At 42.1% G+C, this 22267-nt stretch overlaps 2 protein-coding genes across 5 annotated transcripts in view; one reads left to right on the top strand and one right to left on the bottom strand.

Moving 5' to 3' along the window:
• The window catches only part of LOC137615345 (inactive phospholipase C-like protein 1), a 1261629-nt gene that overhangs the window by 742611 nt on the left and 496751 nt on the right, over positions 1-22267 (top strand). The window lies entirely within an intron of this gene.
• LOC137615346 (uncharacterized) lies at positions 8285-22204 on the bottom strand. 2 transcript variants are annotated; one of them, XM_068345150.1, is made up of 3 exons: positions 22103-22151; positions 10562-10699; positions 8285-10463 (listed from the first exon to the last, which is right to left on the bottom strand). In XM_068345150.1, exons 2-3 carry the CDS (start codon positions 10668-10670, stop codon positions 8758-8760), a joined length of 1815 nt encoding a protein of 604 aa, XP_068201251.1. In that variant the 5' UTR covers positions 10671-10699; positions 22103-22151; the 3' UTR covers positions 8285-8757. The 2 variants fall into 2 exon arrangements, with proteins under 2 accessions (XP_068201251.1, XP_068201252.1); XM_068345151.1 differs by lacking the exon at positions 10562-10699 and having other exon boundaries at positions 8286-10463; positions 22103-22204.

Raw genomic sequence — 22267 nt, 5'->3', positions numbered from 1 at the left:
CTCCTTATCTCACATGTAGTTATGGGGGCGTGTTCAATTGGCGCATCAGATTGGATAAGTGTATGGGTCGCGGTGTGTGTGTAGCAACTTGAATTACCCTTCTTTTGTGGATCTATGGGTGCAGGGCTAAGTGTACATTTGCATTTGTGCAAAATTACCAAAATTGTAAATTAGAAGCTGAAGATGACATCATGGAAGATGCCTTTAGGTTATCTGGAAAGGAAAAAGAAGTCTCCTTAGAGGAGCTAGTAGCTTCCTTCTGTGAGAAAGACATTGTCTTGGGGCCTCTCAAAATAGGAAGGCCGGGCTCGCTTCGAGCACAAAATGGAGAATAGCAGGATCCCTCCACTACTGCAGTTTCAGTACCTGGAGAGATAAGTTAAACTACTACCACATGTTGCGGTCTTCATGGTGGTGTTTTAGGGGAGATTTTCAACACTTTCACTGGAGATCCTACCTGTAACTTGCAGAAATCTCCTTAATTTAAGATATCTGTAAGGAAAATATGTCATCAGAGAAGGTTTCTGCTTTTTACCCCCAAAAGAAGTAGATGGGGACTGATATTGTTCAGCCTTCCTACAACAGGCATTATATCTCTCCTATTGGGAAGGCAACCACTCCCTGTAAGAATCACAAGTAGAGGAAGGGGTATAGCATTTACCTCAACAACTCGAGCACACAGATGTCCATCAAGGCTGCAACAGGTTCTTATACTGTACAGTACTACCTTGGGCAGCACTCATAATCACTTGCACTAAGTACAATCATAAAGCACAACGTAGAAGCAGTTGTAAACATGTCCATCAGCTAAGACAACCAGGAGATAAGTGGAGCTGTCTCACTGACTCAGCTGCTCCTTCCAAGCTTAGGTGGGATAGCTGGTTACTATACAATGCTACCTGAATCCGACAACCTCTTTCATTCTGGTTGTAACTACAGTAAATGACTTAGAGGAGGAAACCCATATAAATGATGAGGGTTTGTATTTGCATAAAAGCAACTTTAAAATAATTAGCATATTGAAAGTGGCAGGCTATGTGTAATCTTTTCTACCAGAAATTTAGAATAAAATGTTATTTTCATTAGTAAAATAAATTTTTGAATATACTTACCCGATGATCATGTAGCTGTCAACTCTGTTGCCCGACAGAAATCTACGGTCGGGATACGCCAGCGATCGCTATACAGGTGGGGGTGTACACAACAGCGCCATCTGTGAGTAGGTACTCAAGTACTTCTTGTCAACAAGAACTCAATTTTCTCCTCGGTCCACTGGTTCTCTATGGGGAGGAAGGGCGGGTCCTTAAATTCATGATCATCGGGTAAGTATATTCAAAAATTTATTTTACTAATGAAAATAACATTTTTCAATATTAATCTTACCCGATGATCATGTAGCTGATTCACACCCAGGGTGGTGGGTGGAGACCAGCATACATGTTAACAAAGAAGCTAAGTATCTCGTATCTTATTTTAGCCGTTATTCAAAATAACAAACATAAAATAAATAAGTACCTGGTAAGGAAGTCGACTTGAACCATTACTCTGCCTTTTTAAGTACGTCTTCCTTACTGAGCCTAGCGATCCTCTTAGGATGCTGAGCGACTCCTAGGTGCTGAAGTATTAAGGGCTGCAACCCATACTAAAGGACCTCATCACAACCTCTAATCTAGGCGCTTCTCAAGAAAGAATTTGACCACCCGCCAAATCAACCAGGATGCGGAAGGCTTCTTAGCCTTCCGGACAACCCAGAAATATTTCAAGAGAAAGATTAAAAAGGTTCTGGAATTAGGGATTGTAGTGGTGGAGTCCCCACCACTACTGCACTCGTTGCTACGAATGGTCCCAGAGTGTAGCAGTTCTCGTAAAGAGACTGGACATTCTTAAGATAAAAGACGCGAACACTGATTAGCTTTTCCAAAAGGTTGCGTCGAAAATATTTTGCAGAGATCTATTTTATTAAAAGGTCACGGAAGTTGTGATAGCTCTAACTTCGTGTGTCCTTACCTTCAGCCAAGCTTGGTCTTCCTCATTCAGAAGGGAATGAGCTTCTCGTATTAACAGTCTGAAAATAATAGGATAAAGAATTCTCTGAAATAGGCAAAGATGAATTCTTAACTGAACACCATAAAGCTTCAGACGGGCCTCATAAAGGTTTTTAAAATAGAACTTAAGAGCTCTACAGGACATAATACTCTTTCTAGTTCATTTCCAACCATATCGATAAGTTTGGAATAACGAACGATATTGGTCAAGGCCGAGAAGGCAGCTCGTGTTTGGCTACAAAACCAAGATGTAGAACATGTAGCCGTTTCGGATGAAAATCCGATGTTCTTGCTGAAGGCATGAATCTCACTGACTCTTTTAGCTGGTAAAGCATATCAGGAAAAGAGTCTAAAAGGTGAGATCTTTCAGGTAGGCTGATTGAAGTGGTTCGAACCTGTCTAACATAAGGAATCTTAGAACCACGTCTAAATTCCAACCAGGTGTAACCAAACAACGCTCCTTCGTGGTCTCAAAAGACTTAAGGAGGTCCTGTAGATCTTTATTGTTAAAAAGATCTAAGCCTCTGTGACGGAAGACTGATGCCAACATGCTTCTGTAACCCTTGAAAGTGGGAGCTGAAAGAGATCGCTCTTTTCTCAGATATAAGAGGAAGTCAGCTATTTGAGTTACAGAGGTACTGGTCGAGGATACGGATACTGACTTGCACCAGTTTAGGAAGATTCCCCACTTCGATTGGTAGACTCTAAGGGTGGATGTTCTCCTTGCTCTAACAATCGCTCTGGTTGCCTCCTTCGAAAAACCTCTAGTTCTCGAGAGTCTTTCGATACTCTGAAGGCAGTGAGACGAAGAGCGTGGAGGCCTTGGAGTACCTTCTTACGCGTGGCAGACGTAGCAGGTCCACCCTTAGGGGAAGAGTTCTGGGAACGTTTACTAGCCATCGAAGTACCTCGGTAAGTTATTCTCTCGCGGGCCAGAGGGAAGCAACTAGTGTCAACTTTGTCCCAACGTGAGAGGCGAACTTCTGCAGTACAGTGAACCCTCGCTACTTCGCGGTTCGACCATCGCGGATTCACCACTTCGCGGATTTTTTCCATAACCCATATATATACAGTAATATATATATATATATATGTATGCATGTATTTATGTATATATGTAGGTATGTATATGTGTACACATATAAATATATATATATATATACACACACACACACACACACACACACATATATATATATATATATATATATATATATATATATATATATATATATATATATATATATATATATATATATCTATATATCTAAAGTAGGAAGATGTGATGTAGTTCTAAGGGAAAAGTATGGGAAATATGTCTGGGTAATAAGCAAAGCTCTACCTCCAGTTTGTTTCTACATTATGATCAGAGATAAATGTAAACAAAACATTGGTTGCCATTTTTTATCGTGCTTTTTTGCATGTTTAGGAAATGCATGATATAAAATCACCTTTAATATTTGTGCCTGTTTTAGTTTAGGGTACTGTAGTACATGCATTAAGTGTTCTGTACATTAAAGGGTAGTTTGTTAACAGTACTACGTACAAGGGAAGGTTTTAAAAGTCTGAATAAACATGTTGAATACAGTAAATAGGTAAATATGGTGTCACTACTTCGCGGATTTTCACCTATCGCGGCCGCGACTGGAACCTATCTACCGCGATAAACGAGGGTTCACTGTACCTTGTTGACAAACTAGAACGGAGGGAATGCATATAGATCTAGATGAGACTAATCTAGTAGAAAGGCATCTAAAAGAACCACTGCTGGGTCTGTTGAGAGCCTCTTGGACATCGAGGTTGCGAAGAGATCTATGATTGGATGGCCCCAGGTGACCCAAAGTCTCTTGCATACATCTCTGTGGAGGGTCCAATATGTTGGAATTATTTTCCCTTCCTACTGAGACAAACTGCTAAGACATTCAAGTTGCCTTGGAAGAAATTTGTTACTAGTGAAAAGTCTAGACCTGTTGAACAGGAGAGGAGGTCACTAGCAAACTCGCACCATGTCAGAGAGTAGGTCCCTCCTTGCTAGGAGATGAACATCAAAGCAGGGAGTTGTCCGTGTTGACCTCCATTACTTTGTCTTGAAGGAGAGACCTGAAGCTTTTCCAGGTCAGACTTACTGCCAGAAGCTTCTTGCAGTTAAAATGCATTGTCCTTTGACGCGAGTTCCATAATCCCGAGCATTCCCTACCGCCTAAGGTCGCACCCCAGCCTACGTCCGATGCGTCTGAGAAGAGAACGTGGTTGGGAGTCTGAACAGTCAGGGGAAGACCCTATAAAAGGTTGATAAAGTCCTTTCCTCAGGTTAGACCAGACTTATCTTCCGGAAACCGGGATCGAGACCGCTTCTAGCGTCTTGTCCTTTTCCAGTGAAGAGCTAGATGAAACCGAAGAGGACGGAGGTGTAGTCTTCCAAGTGACACCAAATGCACCACGGATGACAGTGTCCTAACCAGACTCATCCACAGCCTGACAGGGCCGTATTCCTTCTTCAGCATCTTCTGGATGGATAGCAGGGCTGGGGATTGATCTTCTTGTTCAGCCATGTCCTCATCAGAGGGTTCCTCATCCGAAACTGATGAGGAAACGGCAACGGAGTGGGCAACGTCTGACTCGCTGAATCCGGTCGCACTGGTGGATGCGTGACGGAGCCGGACACAAGATCATGGTACTGCTGCACAGTCTGTGAACTGTCAACCATGGGGAAGCGAGGAAGTACAGCGACAACCCGAAACTGTCTAGACTGTCTGGGTAGTACAGACAACCCCTTATCGGGTTGCTGAGGTTGCCGCACTGCGTCACAACAAGTCACCTCTGCTGGTTGTTGAACGTCTTCCCAGTGACACACTGAACGTCCACAACCACCTCCGAGAGTAGCATAATATCAACGTGCGACTGGCAACCCACACTGGGTCGCACCGGTGGAGGAACCATCTCAACTGGCGGACGTGAGTAGGATACCTCAGCGTCAACAGGGCGTACAACCAACCGGTAGGAAGGTCGTTGGCAAGAAGGGTCTTCTCCGTAAAAAATCCTCTATCAAGGACTAAGCTTGGACTGCATGTCTTGCAACAAAGCCCAAGGTCTATGGGAGCAGGTGTGGCAACAGACGGGGTTAGCGACTGAAGCGGAACCATTTACCCTCCCTGGAAGCATGTTATGCTTAAATAAAAGTCCATAGGAGGCTAAGCAGCTTAAGGCTCCTCTCCAAATGACAGAGTCCTCAAGGGAATATCAGAAGGAGGGAGAACAGCACTTTCTCATCTACAGGAACCATATCCGAGAAAAGCTAGGTTCTCTCAGTGAGGGTTTCACTGGTGCAAAAGCAGCAGACCAGAAGGCAACGTTATGAAACTGCTTGACAGTCTGTGAACTGTCAAAAACTGAACTGTCAACCACAACAGGAGCGTGAGGACATACAGCACTGGTGTATAAGTAGCAGACCAGAAGGCAACGTCATGTAACTGTATGACAGTCTGTGAGTTGGCAACAACCAAAGTTGTGTGGGGAAGCCTCAACTCCTGACTGACTAGTTTGCTGCTGGCGAGTGGCGGTAACCACAGTGTGTTGCGGAGGCTGACACACCGTGTCAAAACACGGCAGCTTGTGGTAGCTCACGCACGGCAACGGAGTGCTCTGTGTGTGGGAGTCATCATACATCTGGCAGGGTTGACTGTGCATGGGTGGAGGAGCTCTCACAACAAGAGTGTGAGAGCAGGAAGCCATGCCGGGCGCACAACCGTGGGAGGTGTAGGCCCACGGGTGCATCGTCAACCTTCTCCGCAGTCGGAGTGTGGGAGCTGGCAACAACAAAAGCAGAGTGCTGGTGCGTGGGAGGGGCTGCGGTGGGTTGAGGAGCATGCGGTATGGTATGCGGAGCATGCTGTAAGGTATGCGGCTCATGCTGCATGGTATGCGGAGCATGCTGTAAGGTATGCAGAGCATGCTGCATGGGCTGCAGAGAATGCCGCATAGTGCTGGAACCCGGCAGCTCTACAGAACCTTCCCACTGCTGATGCGGTAGCTCACGCATGTTAGCAGATGGTCCAGCAAGAACATGCGTCTGGCAGGGTGGACTGCGCATCGGTGGTGGAGCTCTCACAGGAGGAGGGTGGGAGCAGGCAGCCGCAGTATCTGCTGAGCGCACAACCTCGGCGGGTTGTAGGTTAACAGGTGCATTGTCAACCTTCCAGCACGATACTCCTGCATGAAGGAGCAAGCTGAGACTGTATAGCCTGCAGCATGGACCACTAGGGTCTATGAAAGACAACAACAAACGGAGCTACTGTCCGTTGTGACTGAGGGTCTAAAACAGCTGGTGCGGCAACAGACGGAGTTACTGCCTGTTGCGGTACCACCTTGCCTCTCTTGGGAGGTGTGCAGTTGTCGTACTGCAGCGAGTCCGAACTGACCCAGTGGCTACACCTAGGCCGTTGGACTTGCGCGGAAGGGACCGACTTGCACTTAAAAGCTGCAAGATTTGGTCCATGGTTTCTGCGAGAAACCTCTTCCGCAGACGAGGAATAAATGGGCTCTCTCGTCTTTGTGTGGGTGGGGTGATCACGTCGGCAACGTGTGTAGATACACCCGAAACCACGGAGGGAAACGTCTGTTCGTCGATCAAGGCCTGTGGAACCCATAAGTCCTTCGACATTACTTCTCCCCTGGGCTTGGGAGCTTGTAAGAGGTATCGGACTAGGTGAACAACTGGCACGAACAGACGAACCCTCGAACGCAACACTGTAACACTTTGCGCATATCACTTTATCACTTTTGATTTTCTGTTTGCACTTATTTCACTGAACTCGAAACTTTAAGTGGTTTGTACCTGAAACACGCAATCCTATCCTTCATTAAAAGGTAGTAATTGCGAAAACAGTATTACAATGTAACAGAAAAACATAATGAAAGATAAAGAATTCAGTGGCTGGAAAAGAGACTAAACACTAGATCAAATAAACTACGTTTAAAATCTCTCACCGCATAAAGCCTGGGAACAAGAATAAAACTCTAGAAACGTTTTACCTTCTTCCCCTATAGCGACTAGGGAGAAGAGCAAAAAACGAGAACAACGTTACCCGCTTGAACGAAACGTTTATCCTCCTCTCTCTCCCTCCGTCTCTATCTCTCTCTCTCTCTCTCTTGACTTAGAACCTGAGAGATGAGCCCAATTATATATATCGTTAAAACATATTATTTGTTAAAGGAAAAAAAACTGAAAGGTTTCCCAAATAAAAAGTTCCTTTATTAGAATTAAAACCATTTAAGCTAAGAAAGAATGAACGAAACGCTAGAATCGGTTTACTCTTACTGCAACGTGAAACCGTGAAATACTCTCTCTCTATCGTAACGATAGAGCGCAAGTTGAACGTTCTGAACGTCAACAACTGCGGAGACTAAACAAAACGTTAGTTCAACTTTGAAAACAGTACGAGACTATCAAAGAAAATCTTTCAAAAACATTAAAATTAAAATAGCAAAAATTCTTAACAGGAAAAACGATATGACGGGCTCAATGTTAATTAACTTCGGTTCCAAGTAAGGACCGCCTACTATTAGGAAAGGTCGCATATAAACAAACATAAAAATTAATTTTTATAAGTTTATAATAAATGGAAAGTTAATCGAAGAGGCCTATAAATGGCGGAGAGATATAAAAAAAAAAAAATCTATAACTTTGTTAAGCAAAATTACCAAAAACCTAAACACACTTCCGTCTAAGGGAAGGGTGGGTCATAAAAAGTGAAAGAGAGTCTATACTCTCTTCGACACCAACACTTCCGTCTAAGGGAAGGGTCGGCCATTTAAAAGTGAAAGAGAGTCCATACTCTCTTCGTCACCATAATAAAATCTATCCAAAACGAGTTCAAGTTTTGAAATGAAGATAAAACCCCTGCATAGCGAAAGCTCAAAACTGGAATAGTGTACTTCACCAAAAAGTTGTGAAAACAAATCCAGTTAGGGACGGCGTATTAGTAGGTCTTGCCGGAGGCACGACAGAGGAAAAATTGAGTTCTTGTTGACAAGAAGTACTTGAGTACCTACTCACAGATGGCGCTGTTGTGTACACCCCCACCTGTATAGCGATCGCTGGCGTATCCCGACCGTAGATTTCTGTCGGGCAACAGAGTTGACAGCTACATGATCATCGGGTAAGATTAATATTGAAAATTACATATCATACAGTACATTTAATTTCTGTAATACTCTTTTCAAAGTATCGATTGTGAGAATTGAGGAAAACGGGGGAGGACAGTTGTCAGCCAATGAAAGAAAACATAATGGTGTAAAATATACTTTGTTAGGACATTACTGCTCTATTATTGTAGTATAATTATCATTATATTTTTGTGCAAATACAATACAGGACAATAAATCTTTATAATCCTTACATTTATCAATATTGTAGATAAAAATGTCTTCCATGTTATCAAACATTCAGTATACTGTAGTTATAGTTTTCTTCAACAGTGTAATAATACCCTTATGAGTTTAAATAACTTGCAGCACCCAATCTAAAATTTATCAATGAAAAAAGCAGGGTGACAAGCGAACTTGTACAATAAAAGCTTATAACAAAAATACAGTATGTACAAAAATATTTCACTGTACAACAACATATGCCGTATAAAATAGTTGATGAACCTGATAGGTACTGTAATAATGACAGTGGATTACTATTGTTTTCACTTTACATAAATAATATTCAATTGTCCAAGTCATCCACAGTCACTGCCCCTCTTTCTGTGCCCAAAATCCATGGTCTTTCATTCCAAAACTTGTCATTTATAATATCATCATGGGCAGTAACAATTTCTGAAGCACTAATGTTTGGCTCTAAACCTGAAAATGAAACCTCAACGCCGGGTGACTGGTTACTTCTGTACATCACAGTTCCTTTCCTATAAATAGCATCTTCCTGATTATAATCACAATTAAATTCACTTAGAAGAATCTGTTTTTTATCTTTGGAAAATGTACCTGATAATTTTTTTTCTGCTTCTTTAGGTGACAAGTTACCTTTCTGAATTAGAGTCCAGAAACAAAGGTTATACATGTTATTAATGTGACAATCAGCTTGACGCCAACTAACACAATCACGTAGGCATGAATTATTTGGGTATAATATAACACGAGCATCAAATGCAGGAGGATACAGAAGTGCAGTGTCCTTGAAAAATCTACGCCACTGATGCACATAAGTAGCAGCAAAAAGGCTTACAATGCAAGACATTATCTTATTGGCATTACGTGCCATCATTTTTGAGTACCTGTCAATTACAAAAGTATATTCATCACTTTGACCGTAAGACAACACAACATTAGAGTACTCCTTCATAACAGTTAGGGCAGCATAATTCATTAAACTGATTGATCGAAGGTCGTTGGGCTTCATAAAATTATGCTTTTCTGAAAACTTATGGAAACCTTTGCCATCTATTCTAACAACAATCCATGCATGAGGTAACAATTTTGTTTCCTTTTCCAAATCTTTCAAGTAATGGGTTTTTCCCGTATTTTTTGTGTCTTGCCCGAGTGGAAAAACTTCTTCCCAAAATGAGTCTTTCACAAAGTCAGTATTCAATACTGAAATCTGGCTTTGATTGCGTTGTGTGAGTGAACCATCCGGAGTCCTGACTTGAACAGGCACCACCATTCGAATGATAGTAGAGCCTTTTTTGTACACAGCTTCTTCCTTGTTATAATTTAAGTTGCATTTTGAAAACAATATTTCATTTTTTGCACCTTCACTTTTACCTTTCAAAACGCCAGCAGCTTCGTCAACACTGAACCCTGAAATCTTAACCAATGACCACAGAACAGTTTCATACAGATTTCTGTAATGACACGTAAGCTGATGCTGTGTCATATAATCTCTTAATCCCTGATCACTTGGAAATAAATAAACAGTTCCCTCAACTATTGGCACAAATTTCAAAGATATTGATTTAAAGTACCTGGGCCAAAGATCAACAAATGAAGCTGACGTAAGACTGCACAAGTTGGTTAACAGTTTTGGACTTCTTCTTCTGTAAAGGGTTGTGCTCTTAGAAAAAACAAAACTCCATTCATCTGCAAAGGTATAACAAAGTTGCAACTCTTTAAACTCTTCCATGACACACTTAGCACAGTCCTCCATTAACTGAATCAGACGTTTGTCATTTGGACGCTCAAGATTATAATCTTTGATAAACTGCTGACTATTAGAGTTTTTCAGAGCAATTACTATCCAGTGTCCTGGATCTAATCTGTCCTCGGTCTCAAAAGACTTCACATACTCAAACTTACTTTTGGCCATTTTACAGGATGTCTGAAATGACCTCAGGCATCCAGATGGTTTTATAATTGGATCGATGAACCTTTTCTTAACTTGAAATATTCTTCTATGAATATAACTCATAACATGGAAACCTGCAAGAAGAAAATTTAAGATTGATAAAAATTTTCAGTTAAAATAATGTACACGTAAAAGAATAAAACGATATGAATATTGCTAAGGTCACACTAACCTCCTGGATTGTCCCGGACCGTATGGAAATCTTGACAGTCCTCCACAGTATGGGAATGTCTGTGATTGTCCGGAATATCACCAGGGATGTTTTTGCATGTAAAATACATCCGCGGAGAACCTAGACGTCCGGGACAGTCTGGGTCATTTAAGTGATCCAGGGAATAAATGAATAGTAAATAGGAAATAATCATCCTCATCATAATACAGTGTAATAAGAAATATAGACAATCTTTTCCGAAATTATGTTTTAAATTTTGTATATACAGTAATAAGAAAAAAGATGAAAGAAATGCCAACAATAGAAATAAATAAATATATTAAAAACAACAAAATAAAATGAAAAGTAGTATTACATATGTAGAAATTAAATGATGAATAAAGGGATAGTATAAAACAATAATAATAATAAAAAAAAAAAACGGTAATATATCACAGTAACTGACAAATGGAGATTATGCAACTGACACAAACATGCACATACATACACGTAATAAAAAACATACTTTACCATACATAGAAAACAAAACACTATTTGTTTGCTTCTTATGATATAATTTTATCTGTTTTGTTTCTTGTATTCTTTTGCCTCCAATACCTAGCATTATATACTAAGTAATATTTATCAGTTTTATCTTCTGATAGATATATATATATTTATATATATATATATATATATATATATATATATATATATATATATACAGTATATATATATATATATATATATATATATACATTCATCTTCTCTCAAAGGGTTAACACAGCACTGTAATTGTTCAGTGGCCACTTTCCTCTTGGTAAGGGTAGAAGAGACTCTTTAGCTATGGTAAGCAACTCTTCTGGGAGAAGGACACTCCAAAATCAAACCATTGTTCTCTAGTGTTGGGTAGTGCCATATCCTCTGTACCATGGTCTTCCACTGTCTTGGGGTTACGGTTCTCTTGCCTGAGGGTACACTCGGGCACACTATTCTATCCTATTTCTCTTCCTCTTGTTTTCTTAAAGTTTTTTACAGTTTATATAGGAGATATTTATTTTGATGCTACTCTTAAGATATCTTATTTGTCCTTGTTTCCTTTCTTCACTGGGCTATTTTCCCTGTTGGAGCCCCTGGGCTTAGCATTCTGCTTTTCCAACTAGGGTTGTAACTTAGCAAGTAATAATAATAATAATAATAATAATAATAATATATACACACATATATGTGTATATATATACAGTATATATGTATATATGTATATATATATATATATATATATATATACATATATACATGTATACATATATATATATATATATATATATATATATATATATATATATATATATATATGTATACTGTAATATGTATATATATATATATATATATATATATATATATATTTATATATATATATATTATACTGTATATATACATATATATATATATATATATATATATATATATATGTATACTGTAATATGTATATATATATATATATATTTATATATATATATTATACTGTATATATACATATATATATATATATATATATATATATATATATATATATATATATATATATATACATATATATATATATATATTAACTATTTTAAAAATCAAAGCAATATGCAATTATACAAAATAAATAGTCCTAAAAATGTGAAAAGATTGGATTTCCATTGCTTTCCTAATATATTTCCATAACATATATTGGACTAATTATGGATTACAAACACTGAAACAATATTACAAAACAATGTTACAAATGTAATGTAATTACACCATATGCAATTACATCATATGAAGGTCTGAATATGCCTCGATAAAAATTTGAATCAGCCATGGTCCTAATAAGGCTGTTACCAAACAGGGATGTGTCCTAACTTAACACAGGGGCCAGGTCTCCCACCTGGAGCCTTTATATTTGGTTGGGATGGACCTGGTCAGTTATTAAAATGCAGGTGAATATTTACCATAGCACAATAATACTAATGAATAAAATAATTGTTCCCGGTGTATTTGGGTACTTTGAACTGTTCTGATGCAAGTAATTGGGGGGAAATTCATATTTTTCAGATTCTAGACGTTTTAAAATTCCAAAAGTTACAACTGAAAAATCACATTTCAAAAGGAAAACAAACACAAGAACGCCACCTAACCTGAGGTTCTCCACATAACCTAACCTAACCTAGGAGATGGATCATTAGCTACTTACCTATCAGCAACTCCCCGTGTTTAGAGAGCCGTATCGTTAGCTTACCCTAAGAATAAACTTCAACCCTGTGTTTGCTTCCCAACCAGCAAGGTGGCATAAAATGTTATTTTCATTAGTAAAATAAATTTTTGAATATACTTACCCGATAATCATGTAGCTGTCAACTCTGTTGCCCGACAGAATTCTATGGAGGGATACGCCAGCTATCACAATACTAGAAGGGGGTGTTCTTACCAGCGCCACCTGTGGCCAGGTACTCAAGTACTTCTTGTTGACACCTCCTCAATTATTCCTCGGTCCCACTGGTTCTCTATGGGGAGGAAGGGAGGGTCAATTAAATCATGATTATCGGGTAAGTATATTCAAAAATTTATTTTACTAATGAAAATAACATTTTTCAATATTAAACTTACCCGATAATCATGTAGCTGATTCACACCCAGGGGGGTGGGTGAAAACCAGTGTACAAGATTAAAGGATAGCTAAGTATCCCATATTTCATATAACAGTTATCTCAAATAACAATGAAATAATAAGTACCTGGTAAGGAAGTCGAATTGAACCGTTACTCTGTCTCTTTTTTAAGTTCGTCTTCCTTACTGAGCGCAGCGTTCCTCTTGGAGGCTGAATCAACCCAAAGGTGCTAAAGTATACAGGGCTGCAACCCATACTAAAGGACCTCATCACAACCTTTAACCTCGGCGCTTCTCAAGAAAGAATTGACCACCCGCCAAATCAACAAGGATGTGGAAGGCTTCTTAGCCGACCGAACAACCCATAAAAAGTATTCAAGAGAAAGGTTAAAAAGTTATGGAATTATGGGAATGTAGTGGCTGAGCCCTCGCCTACTACTGCATTCGTTGCTACGAATGGACCCAGGGTGTAGCAGTCCTCGTAAAGAGACTGGACATCTTTGAGATAGAATGATGCGAACACTGACTTGCTTCTCCAATAGGTTGCATCCATAACACTCTGCAGAGAACGGTTCTGTTTGAAGGCCACTGAAGTAGCCACAGCTCTCACTTCATGTGTCCTTACCTTCAGCAAAGCAAGGTCTTCTTCCTTCAGATGAGAATTTGCTTCTCTAATCAGAAGCCTGATGTAGTAAGAAACTGAGTTCTTAGACATTGGTAGAGAAGGCTTCTTGATAGCACACCATAAGGCTTCTGATTGTCCTCGTAATGGTTTTGACCTTCTTAAATAGTACTTAAGAGCTCTAACAGGGCAAAGTACTCTCTCTAGTTCGTTCCCCACCATGTTGGACAGGCTTGGGATCTCGAACGACTTAAGGCAAGGACGGGAAGGAAGCTCGTTTAGCCAAAAAAACCGAGCCGCAAGGAACATGTAGCCGTTTCAGATGTGAAACCTATGTTCCTGCTGAAGGCGTGGATCTCACTTACTCTTTTACCTGTTGCTAAGCACACGAGGAAAAGAGTTTCTAATGTGAGGTCCTTAAAAGAGGCTGATTGGAACGGTTCAAATCCTGATGACATTAGGAACCTTAGGACCACGTCTAGATTCCAGCCTGGAGTGGACAACCGACGTTCCTTTGAGGTCTCAAAAGACCTAAGGAGGTCCTGTAGATCTTTGTTGGAGGAAAGATCCAAGCCTCTGTGGCGGAAAACCGCTGCCAACATACTTCTGTAACCCTTGATCGTAGGAGCTGATAGGGATTTTACGTTCCTTAGATGTAACAGGAAGTCAGCAATCTGGGTTACAGTGGTACTGGTTGAGGAAAACTGCATTGGCCTTGCACCAGCTTCGGAAGACTTCCCATTAAGACTGATAGACTCTGAGAGTGGATGTCGTCCTTGCTCTGGCAATCGTTCTGGCTGCCTCCTTCGAAAAGCCTCTAGTTCTTGAGAGACTTTCGATAGTCTGAAGGCAGTCAGACGAAGAGCGTGGAGGTTTGGGTGTACCTTCTTTACGTGAGGTTGACGCAGAAGGTCCACTCTAGGAGGAAGAGTCCTGGGAAACGTCGACCAGCCATTGCAGTACCTCGGTGAACCCTTCTCTCGCGGGTCAGAGGGGAGCAACCAACGTCAACCGTGTCCCTTTGTGAGAGGCGAACTTCTGAAGTACCCTGTTGACAATCTTGAACGGCGGGAATGCATACAGGTTGAGATGGGACCAATCCAGCAGAAAGGCATCCACGCGAACTGCTGCTGGGTCTGGAATCGGAGAACAATACAAGAGGAGCTTCTTGGTCATCGAGGTAGCGAATAGAACTATGGTTGGCAGACCCCACAGGGCCCAAAGTCTGCTGCAAACATTCTTGTGAAGGGTCCACTCTGTGGGGAAGACCTGACCCTTACGGCTGAGGCGATCTGCCATGACATTCATATCGCCCTGAATGAGCCTCGTTACCAGCGTGAGCTTTCGATCTTTGACCAAATGAGGAGGTCCCTTGCGATCTTGAACAACTTCCTCGAATGAGTCCCTCTCTGCTTGGAGATGTAAGCCAAGGCTGTGGTGTAGTCGGAGTTCACCTCCACCACCTTGTTAAGCTGGAGGGACTTGAAGTTTATCAAGGCCAGATGAACTGCCAACAACTCCTTGCAATAGATGTGAAGTGTCCTTTGCTCCTGATTCCATGTTCCCGAGCATTCCTGTCCGTCCAGTGTCGCACCCCAGCCCGTGTCCGATGCGTCCGAGAAGAGACGGTGGTCGGGGGTCTGAACAGCCAAAGGTAGACCTTCCTTGAGAAGAATGCTGTTCTTCCACCACGTTAGAGTAGACCTCATCTCTTCGGAAACAGGAACTGAGCCCGTCTCTAGCGTCATGTCCTTTATCCAGTGAGCAGCTAGATGATACTGAAGGGGGCGGAGGTGGAGTCTCCCTAACTCGATGAACAGGGCCAGCGATGAAAGTGTCCCTGTTAGACTCATCCCCTGCCTGACTAAGCATCGGTTCCTTCTCAGCATGCTCTGGATGCATTCTAGGGCTTGGAAGATCCTTGGGGCCGACGGACAAGTCCGAAAAGCTCGACTCTGAAGATCCATACCCAAGGAAACAATGGTCTGGGATGGAACGAGCTGAGACTCCTCAAAATTGACCAGGAGGCCCAGTTCCTTGGTCAGATCCATAGTCCATTTGAAAATCTCCAGACAGCGACGACTTGTGGGAGCTCTTAAAAGCCAGTCGTCTGACGGAGCCGGACACAAGATCATGATACTGCTGCACAGTCTGTAAACTGACAATCATGGGCAAGCGAGGAAGTACAGTGACAACCCGAATCTGTCTAGACTATCTGGGTCGTACAGACAACTCCTTAACGGGTTGCTGAGGTTGCCGCACTGCGTCACAACAAGTCCCTTCTGTTGGTTGTTGAACGTCTTCCCCGTGACACATTGACTCCGTAAACAAAAATCCTCTAACAAGGACTAAGCTTGGACTGCATGTCATGCAACACAGCTCAAGGTCTATGGGAGCAGGTGTGGTAACAGACGGGATTAGCGGCTGAAGTGGAACCATTACCTTCCCTGTAAGCATGTTATGCTTAAATAAAAGTCCATAAGAGGTTATGCAGCTAAAGGCTCCCTCCAAATGACAGAGTCCTCAAGGGAATATCAGAAGGAGGGAGAAAAGAACTTTCTCATCTACAGGGACCTTATCCTAGAAAAGCTAAGTTCTCTGAGTGAGGGTTCACTGGTGCAAAAGCAGCAGACTAGAAGGCAACGTTATGAAACTGCTTGACAGTCTAGTGAGTTGGCAACAACCCAAGATATGTTGAGAAGCATGCGGTAAGGTATGCAGAGCATGATGAATGCAGAGTATGCTGTATGCAGAGCATGCTGTATGTAGAGCATGTTGTATGCAGAGCATGCTGAATGCAGAGCATGCTGTATGCAGAGCATGTTGTATGCAGAGCATGCTGAATGCTGAGCATGTAGTAAGCAGAGCCTGCTGTAAGCAGAGCCTGCTGTAAGGAAAGCAGAGCGTGTGCATGGCGTTTAACATTTCTCAGAAATTCCATGACCAGTGCTAGAGTGCTTTATGCATGCTTGCATGGGGTTTAAAAATCAACATAATGTTTACCTTACATTCATAACTCATGATTCATATTTTTACCATGGTTTGAAAATGGAGGTAAGGTATGCTGAACAGCAGAGTCAGAACGAGCTGGAACAACAACAGTGGAAGGTGCAGAAAGTTCCTGTTCCTGTGGTATGAGTGGAGCGTGAAGAGACCGAGGTTGCGCAGAACAAGGTAAAGTTCCCGCAAGCAGAGGTGTCTGAGGCGCAGGATCAGGGTGCACGGGTTGAGCTCGGTGCAGCAGCTGAGGAGACTGACTCACAGGTGGAAGAGGTTGTACCTCCACCGAGAGTTGCACCACCGGTGGAGCAGCCAGGAGAGGAGGAGGAAGAGTGGGGTAATCCTCCTGATCCCAAACCGAAGCTTGCCTTAAAGAAGGCTGAGGCTGAACAACACTGGGAACAGAGAACACAGAAAGAGGTTCAACATCGTACGCCTGGCAGATGGTGCTGCGACTGGGTGCAGCGAGTGCAGGCGGGTTGAGCACAGGCTGAACGGGTGCAGGGGAGGTGCAACACTCTCAGCCCGACACTCACACAACAAGTCCGAAAGCTGTGCTTGCATGGACTGTAGTAGAGTCCACAACATCGTACGCCTGGCAGATGGTGCTGCGACTGGGTGCAGCGAGTGCAGGCGGGTTGAGCACAGGCTGAAAGGGTGCAGGTGGAGGTGCAACACTCTCAGCCCGACACTCACGCAACAGGTCCGAAAGCTGTGCTTGCATGGACTGTAGTAGAGTCCACAACATCGTACGCCTGGCAGATGGTGTTGCGACTGGGTGCAGCGAGTGCAGGCGGGTGCAGCACAGGCTGAACGGGTGCAGCCGGTTGGTGCACCACCGGTGCAGGCGGGTGCAGCACAGGCTGAACGGGTGCAGGCGGTTGGTGCACCACCGGTGCAGGAGGAGGAGGAGGTGCAACACTCTCAGCACGACACTCACGCATCAGGTCCGAAAGCTGTGCTTGCATGGACTGTAGTAGAGTCCACAACATCGTACGCCTGGCAGGTGGTACTGCGATCAGGCGGAGCGAGCATAGGGGGGGGGAGTGTAGGCGCACTCTCAGCCCGACAAACTGATGACTGAGGAGAGTCAGAGCTAACCCAATGACTGCATCCGGGTTGTTGAACTTTACTTCGTACGTCTGGCATAGGTCTGGACTTTACGTTTAAGAGGTCTTGAGACCTGAGACCAGCGTAACTCTGCCTTTATTTTCTCCTCTAAATCTCTTCTGCAGACGAGCAAAATAAGGGCTCAATCGTCTGCGGGTGGGAGTGACGGTCTCGGTAAGACACGCCCACAACCACCGAGGATACTTCTGTGCGCCGATCAAGGCCTGCCGAACCCTTATGCCCTTCGACATTGCTTCTCCCCTGGGCTTGGGAGCTTGCAAGAGGTCCCGGACTGGGAGGACGACTGGCGCGCACAAAAGTACCCTCACGCATAACACTGACATACTTTGCGCTAATCACTTATCACTTTGATTTCTGTTTGCACTTATTTCACTGAACTCGAAACTTTAAGTGGTTTGTACCTGAAACACGCAATTCTATCCTTCTCAAAAGTTAGTAATTGCGAAAACAGAATTACAATGTAACAGAAAAATCTAATGAAAGAAAATTCAGTGGCTGGAAAGAGACTAAACACTAGATCACTCTAGAAACGTTTAGTTTCTTCCCCTAAAGAGACTAGGGATAAGAGCAAAACGATAACGACGTTACTCGTACGCCTGGCAGGCTTGAGGGAAACGTTTATCCTCTTTCTCCCTCCGTCTCTATCTCTCTCTCTCTCTCTCTCTTGACTTAGAACCTGAGAGAAGAGCCCAATCATATATATCGTTAAAACATATTATTGTTAAAGGAAAAAACTGAAATATTTCCCAAAAAGAAAAGTTCCTTATTAGGATCAAAACCATTAAGTTAAGAAAGAATGAACAAAACGCTTAAAATAGCATAATATGTTAACAGGTAAAACCGAATGACGGGCTCACGATAATTAACTTCGGTACCAAGAAAAGACCGCCTACTATTAGGAAGGTCGAATATAAACAAATATAAAAATTAATTTTAATAAGTTTATAATAAAAGGAAGTTAATCGAAGAGGCCTATAAGAGGCGGAGAGATATAAAATAAATCTATAACTTTTGTTAAGCAAAATTAAGAAAGAGAGTCTATACTCTCTTAGACACCAACACTTCCGTCTAAGGGAAGGGTCGGCCATTGAAAGGTGAACGAGAGTTCATACTCTCTTCGTCACCAAAAATAATCAAATTAATTCCAAAAGCTAACTAAGCTAAAATAGAAGTTTCCAGTAAAGCGACAGCCGAAATCAAAGAGAAATACTTCACCAAAGTCGTGAAAATACTCCAAGAACATAAGCGTATCCCAGAACGTCTTGTCAGAAGCACGACAGAGGAATAATTGAGGAGGTGTCAACAAGAAGTACTTGAGTACCTGGCCACAGGTGGCGCTGGTAAGAACACCCCCTTCTAGTATTGTGATAGCTGGCGTATCCCTCCATAGAATTCTGTCGGGCAACAGAGTTGACAGCTACATGATTATCGGGTAAGTTTAATATTGAAAAATCATATTTTGTAAACCATAAAACTAGCTTCATATTACTGTTTTTCAAACAAAGATAAACAACATTTTCCACATAAAGAAATCAATTTGACAAGTACCTGTAATAAGAAAGTCTATAGGAAAACTGGTTTGCCAAGTAACAATAAAGTCTACGCCTGTCCCAACCAATTACATACAGCCCCTTCTCCTTAACCCCTCCCTCTCTACCATGGTTTAAAAATCACTACTGACGACAAAAATTGAACAAAAACCCAATAACCCTGAATTTTAATAACTAGAAATCCTGTTTTGACAGAATTGGAAAGACCAGTTACTTTGGCAGCGATTGATCCGTAAAGTCATTAAAACATCTTAATCCTTCTTTGGCTATTGACACTACAATACTGATTATCACAATCTCTACTGCTGTGTCGGGAAAATAACTTTATTTATAAGAACACATACAACAATCCATAATATGCATATGGAGCCTTTGTATATCAGCGGCCGCATAAAAAATGGACATCAACTAACCTAACCAACCAAGCTGAGTCCTTACCTACTTACATGAAAGGCGGGGGGTAACGCCACCCTGTGACCCCCCTTACATTGCCGTATTCTTAGTCAGTCGACATCATGCATAAAGGTGGCCGCTATGATACATACATCCCTTGCATACTTTCGTTCTATTAATGAGTACCCCACCAACTCATTGCCATGGGGGTCATAAGTCAACTCATTGCCATGGGGTCATGAGTTGACTCATTGCCATGGGGGTCATGAGTCAACTCATTGACATGGGGTCATGAGTCGTCCAAGAACTGTTTTGTAATAAATATGAATTTTATACATGAACCATATCCTTGTTATTCATTGCTTACTCTATCTGCATTCATAAGTTATTCATACTTGTTCAATTCATTCATTTATAGCATTCCCTTAATTGCATCACGGTTTTCCACTAGCTCCATTAATGATTGCTATGCACAGAGGCCATATGAGGCAGCGGAAATAGTGAGAGGTGAGAAAGTCCTGAAATAAATGTTTCACGTATTTGGAGAAGAAAATAAGGTAAAGTTTTAGATTCAACCAAATTGGGAAATGTATTATATTAATATATTTTCCTAGTAAAGCACGTGATAACAAAAAACTTTCTCTCAATACATTATTGACGCTGATGTCTACTTACAGAGATAATTATTTCAGTTATTGTAGGTCTGCATTTTATTTCTAAGTGTTCTGTATACCTTTACGCTGCCACGGGACCTAGCTCTTGTTCGTTTGTATGTCTGTTTTCATCTTACTTGGCTCCGCCCCATTGCGTAATGTGACAATATTTGCTTGAATGCGCATTTGCTCCTCCCACTAATGTCGCTCCTCCAATCTAAATACTACTGGGTTCTTTTCAAGGGTTATTATTGGACGATTCATTGGTCTCTCAGTCTTGTTTCAAGGATCTGTTTTTCGTGCAATATAACATTGTAAACGATAGCATTTTGTTTTTTTCCCTATTTCATTATGGGAGAAACCCGTGATTGTCGTTTGTTTTCGGTTTTCAAAAGTTCCGGTTTCTATATTTTCAGCACACGTCACTTAACTGTCATGGATCCTCCGGTACGGTTGTGTGAAATATGTTGTTATTCCTATTTTGATGTGATCGGCCGATTTCATGGGAATTATAATGGAACTCCTGAAGTAGTGAATCGTTTTCTAAGGGAGCATTCCGTATTACCTTTAAGTGTCCAGTGTGGTGAATGTGATTCGCCTTTACATTTTCGTGAGGATAGACATGTGTGGTATTGTACCAAATCTGTAAAGGAGGGTCAACCACAACCTTCCACATCTTCATCGTCATCTTCCGTTTAAGGTAAGAAGTGATTTAACAAAATATATATATTCAAATTTACCCCTGGTTAAAGGGGGGGTCGCAGGGGGGGCGAAGCCCCCCCCCCGGTAGGGGTACAGGGCCCCTAGGTTAGGTTAGGTGGGTTTGTTAGGTTCTGTGGTGCCCTGAAAATTACTGTGGCCTTAAGGGGGGGTCGCAGGGGGGGCGAAGCCCCCCCCGGTAGGGGTACAGGGCCCCTAGGTTAGGTTAGGTGGGTTTGTTAGGTTCTGTGGTGCCTTGAAAATTACTGTGGCCATAAGGGGGGGTCGCAGGGGGGGCGAAGCCCCCCCCGATAGGGATACAGGGCCCCTAGGTTAGGTTAGGTGGGTTTGTTAGGTTCTGTGGTGCCTTGAAAATTACTGTGGCCATAAGGGGGGGTCACAGGGGGGGCGAAGCCCCCCCGGTAGGGGTACAGGGCCCCTAGGTTAGGTTAGGTGGGTTTCTTAGGTTCTGTGGTGCCCTGAAAATTACTGTGGCTTTAAGGGGGGGTCGCTGGGGGCCCTACCCCCCTCCCCCCGGTAGGCCTAGTTAGGGGTATGGGGGAGGGGTGCTGGAACATTAATTATTCATTTATTGCAAATATCATTCAATGCCCCAACACCCTCCCCCCCCCTTCCCCCACCCAAAACCCCGGTTCCCAAAGGGTGTCCCCCATAATTGGTGGGATGAACTAGGGTATACATAGTAAATCTCTAAATCGGTTGGTTTGCAGTCAAAATAAACGTTAAATTCATTGAAACCACACTATTTCTGATGCAACAAATATATTTTTATTGCATTTTTCCAAATTTGGCTGAAACTAAAAATTTACCGAAAATAACGTTTAAAATAGAAGTTTAAAATATTCTATTACATTACCAAACTATTCTTTTTCCCGTTGAAAGTTCCTAAATTAACATTTGTTTTGTTTATTAAGTCTCGCAGATCAGATCAGATTCACGTTGAGGCTTTGCCTTTGCAACGGCGCCTCTGTGTCTTTTAGTTTTGTTTGTTCTTTATTTTCACTCGTTTTTCTCTTTTCAT

The sequence above is a fragment of the Palaemon carinicauda genome, chromosome 21 (genome assembly GCF_036898095.1).
Source record: "Palaemon carinicauda isolate YSFRI2023 chromosome 21, ASM3689809v2, whole genome shotgun sequence".
NCBI classification, from domain to species: domain Eukaryota; kingdom Metazoa; phylum Arthropoda; class Malacostraca; order Decapoda; family Palaemonidae; genus Palaemon; species Palaemon carinicauda.
Note: the sequence above shows the minus strand (reverse complement) of the source record. Positions and strands in the feature narration are given on the sequence as shown.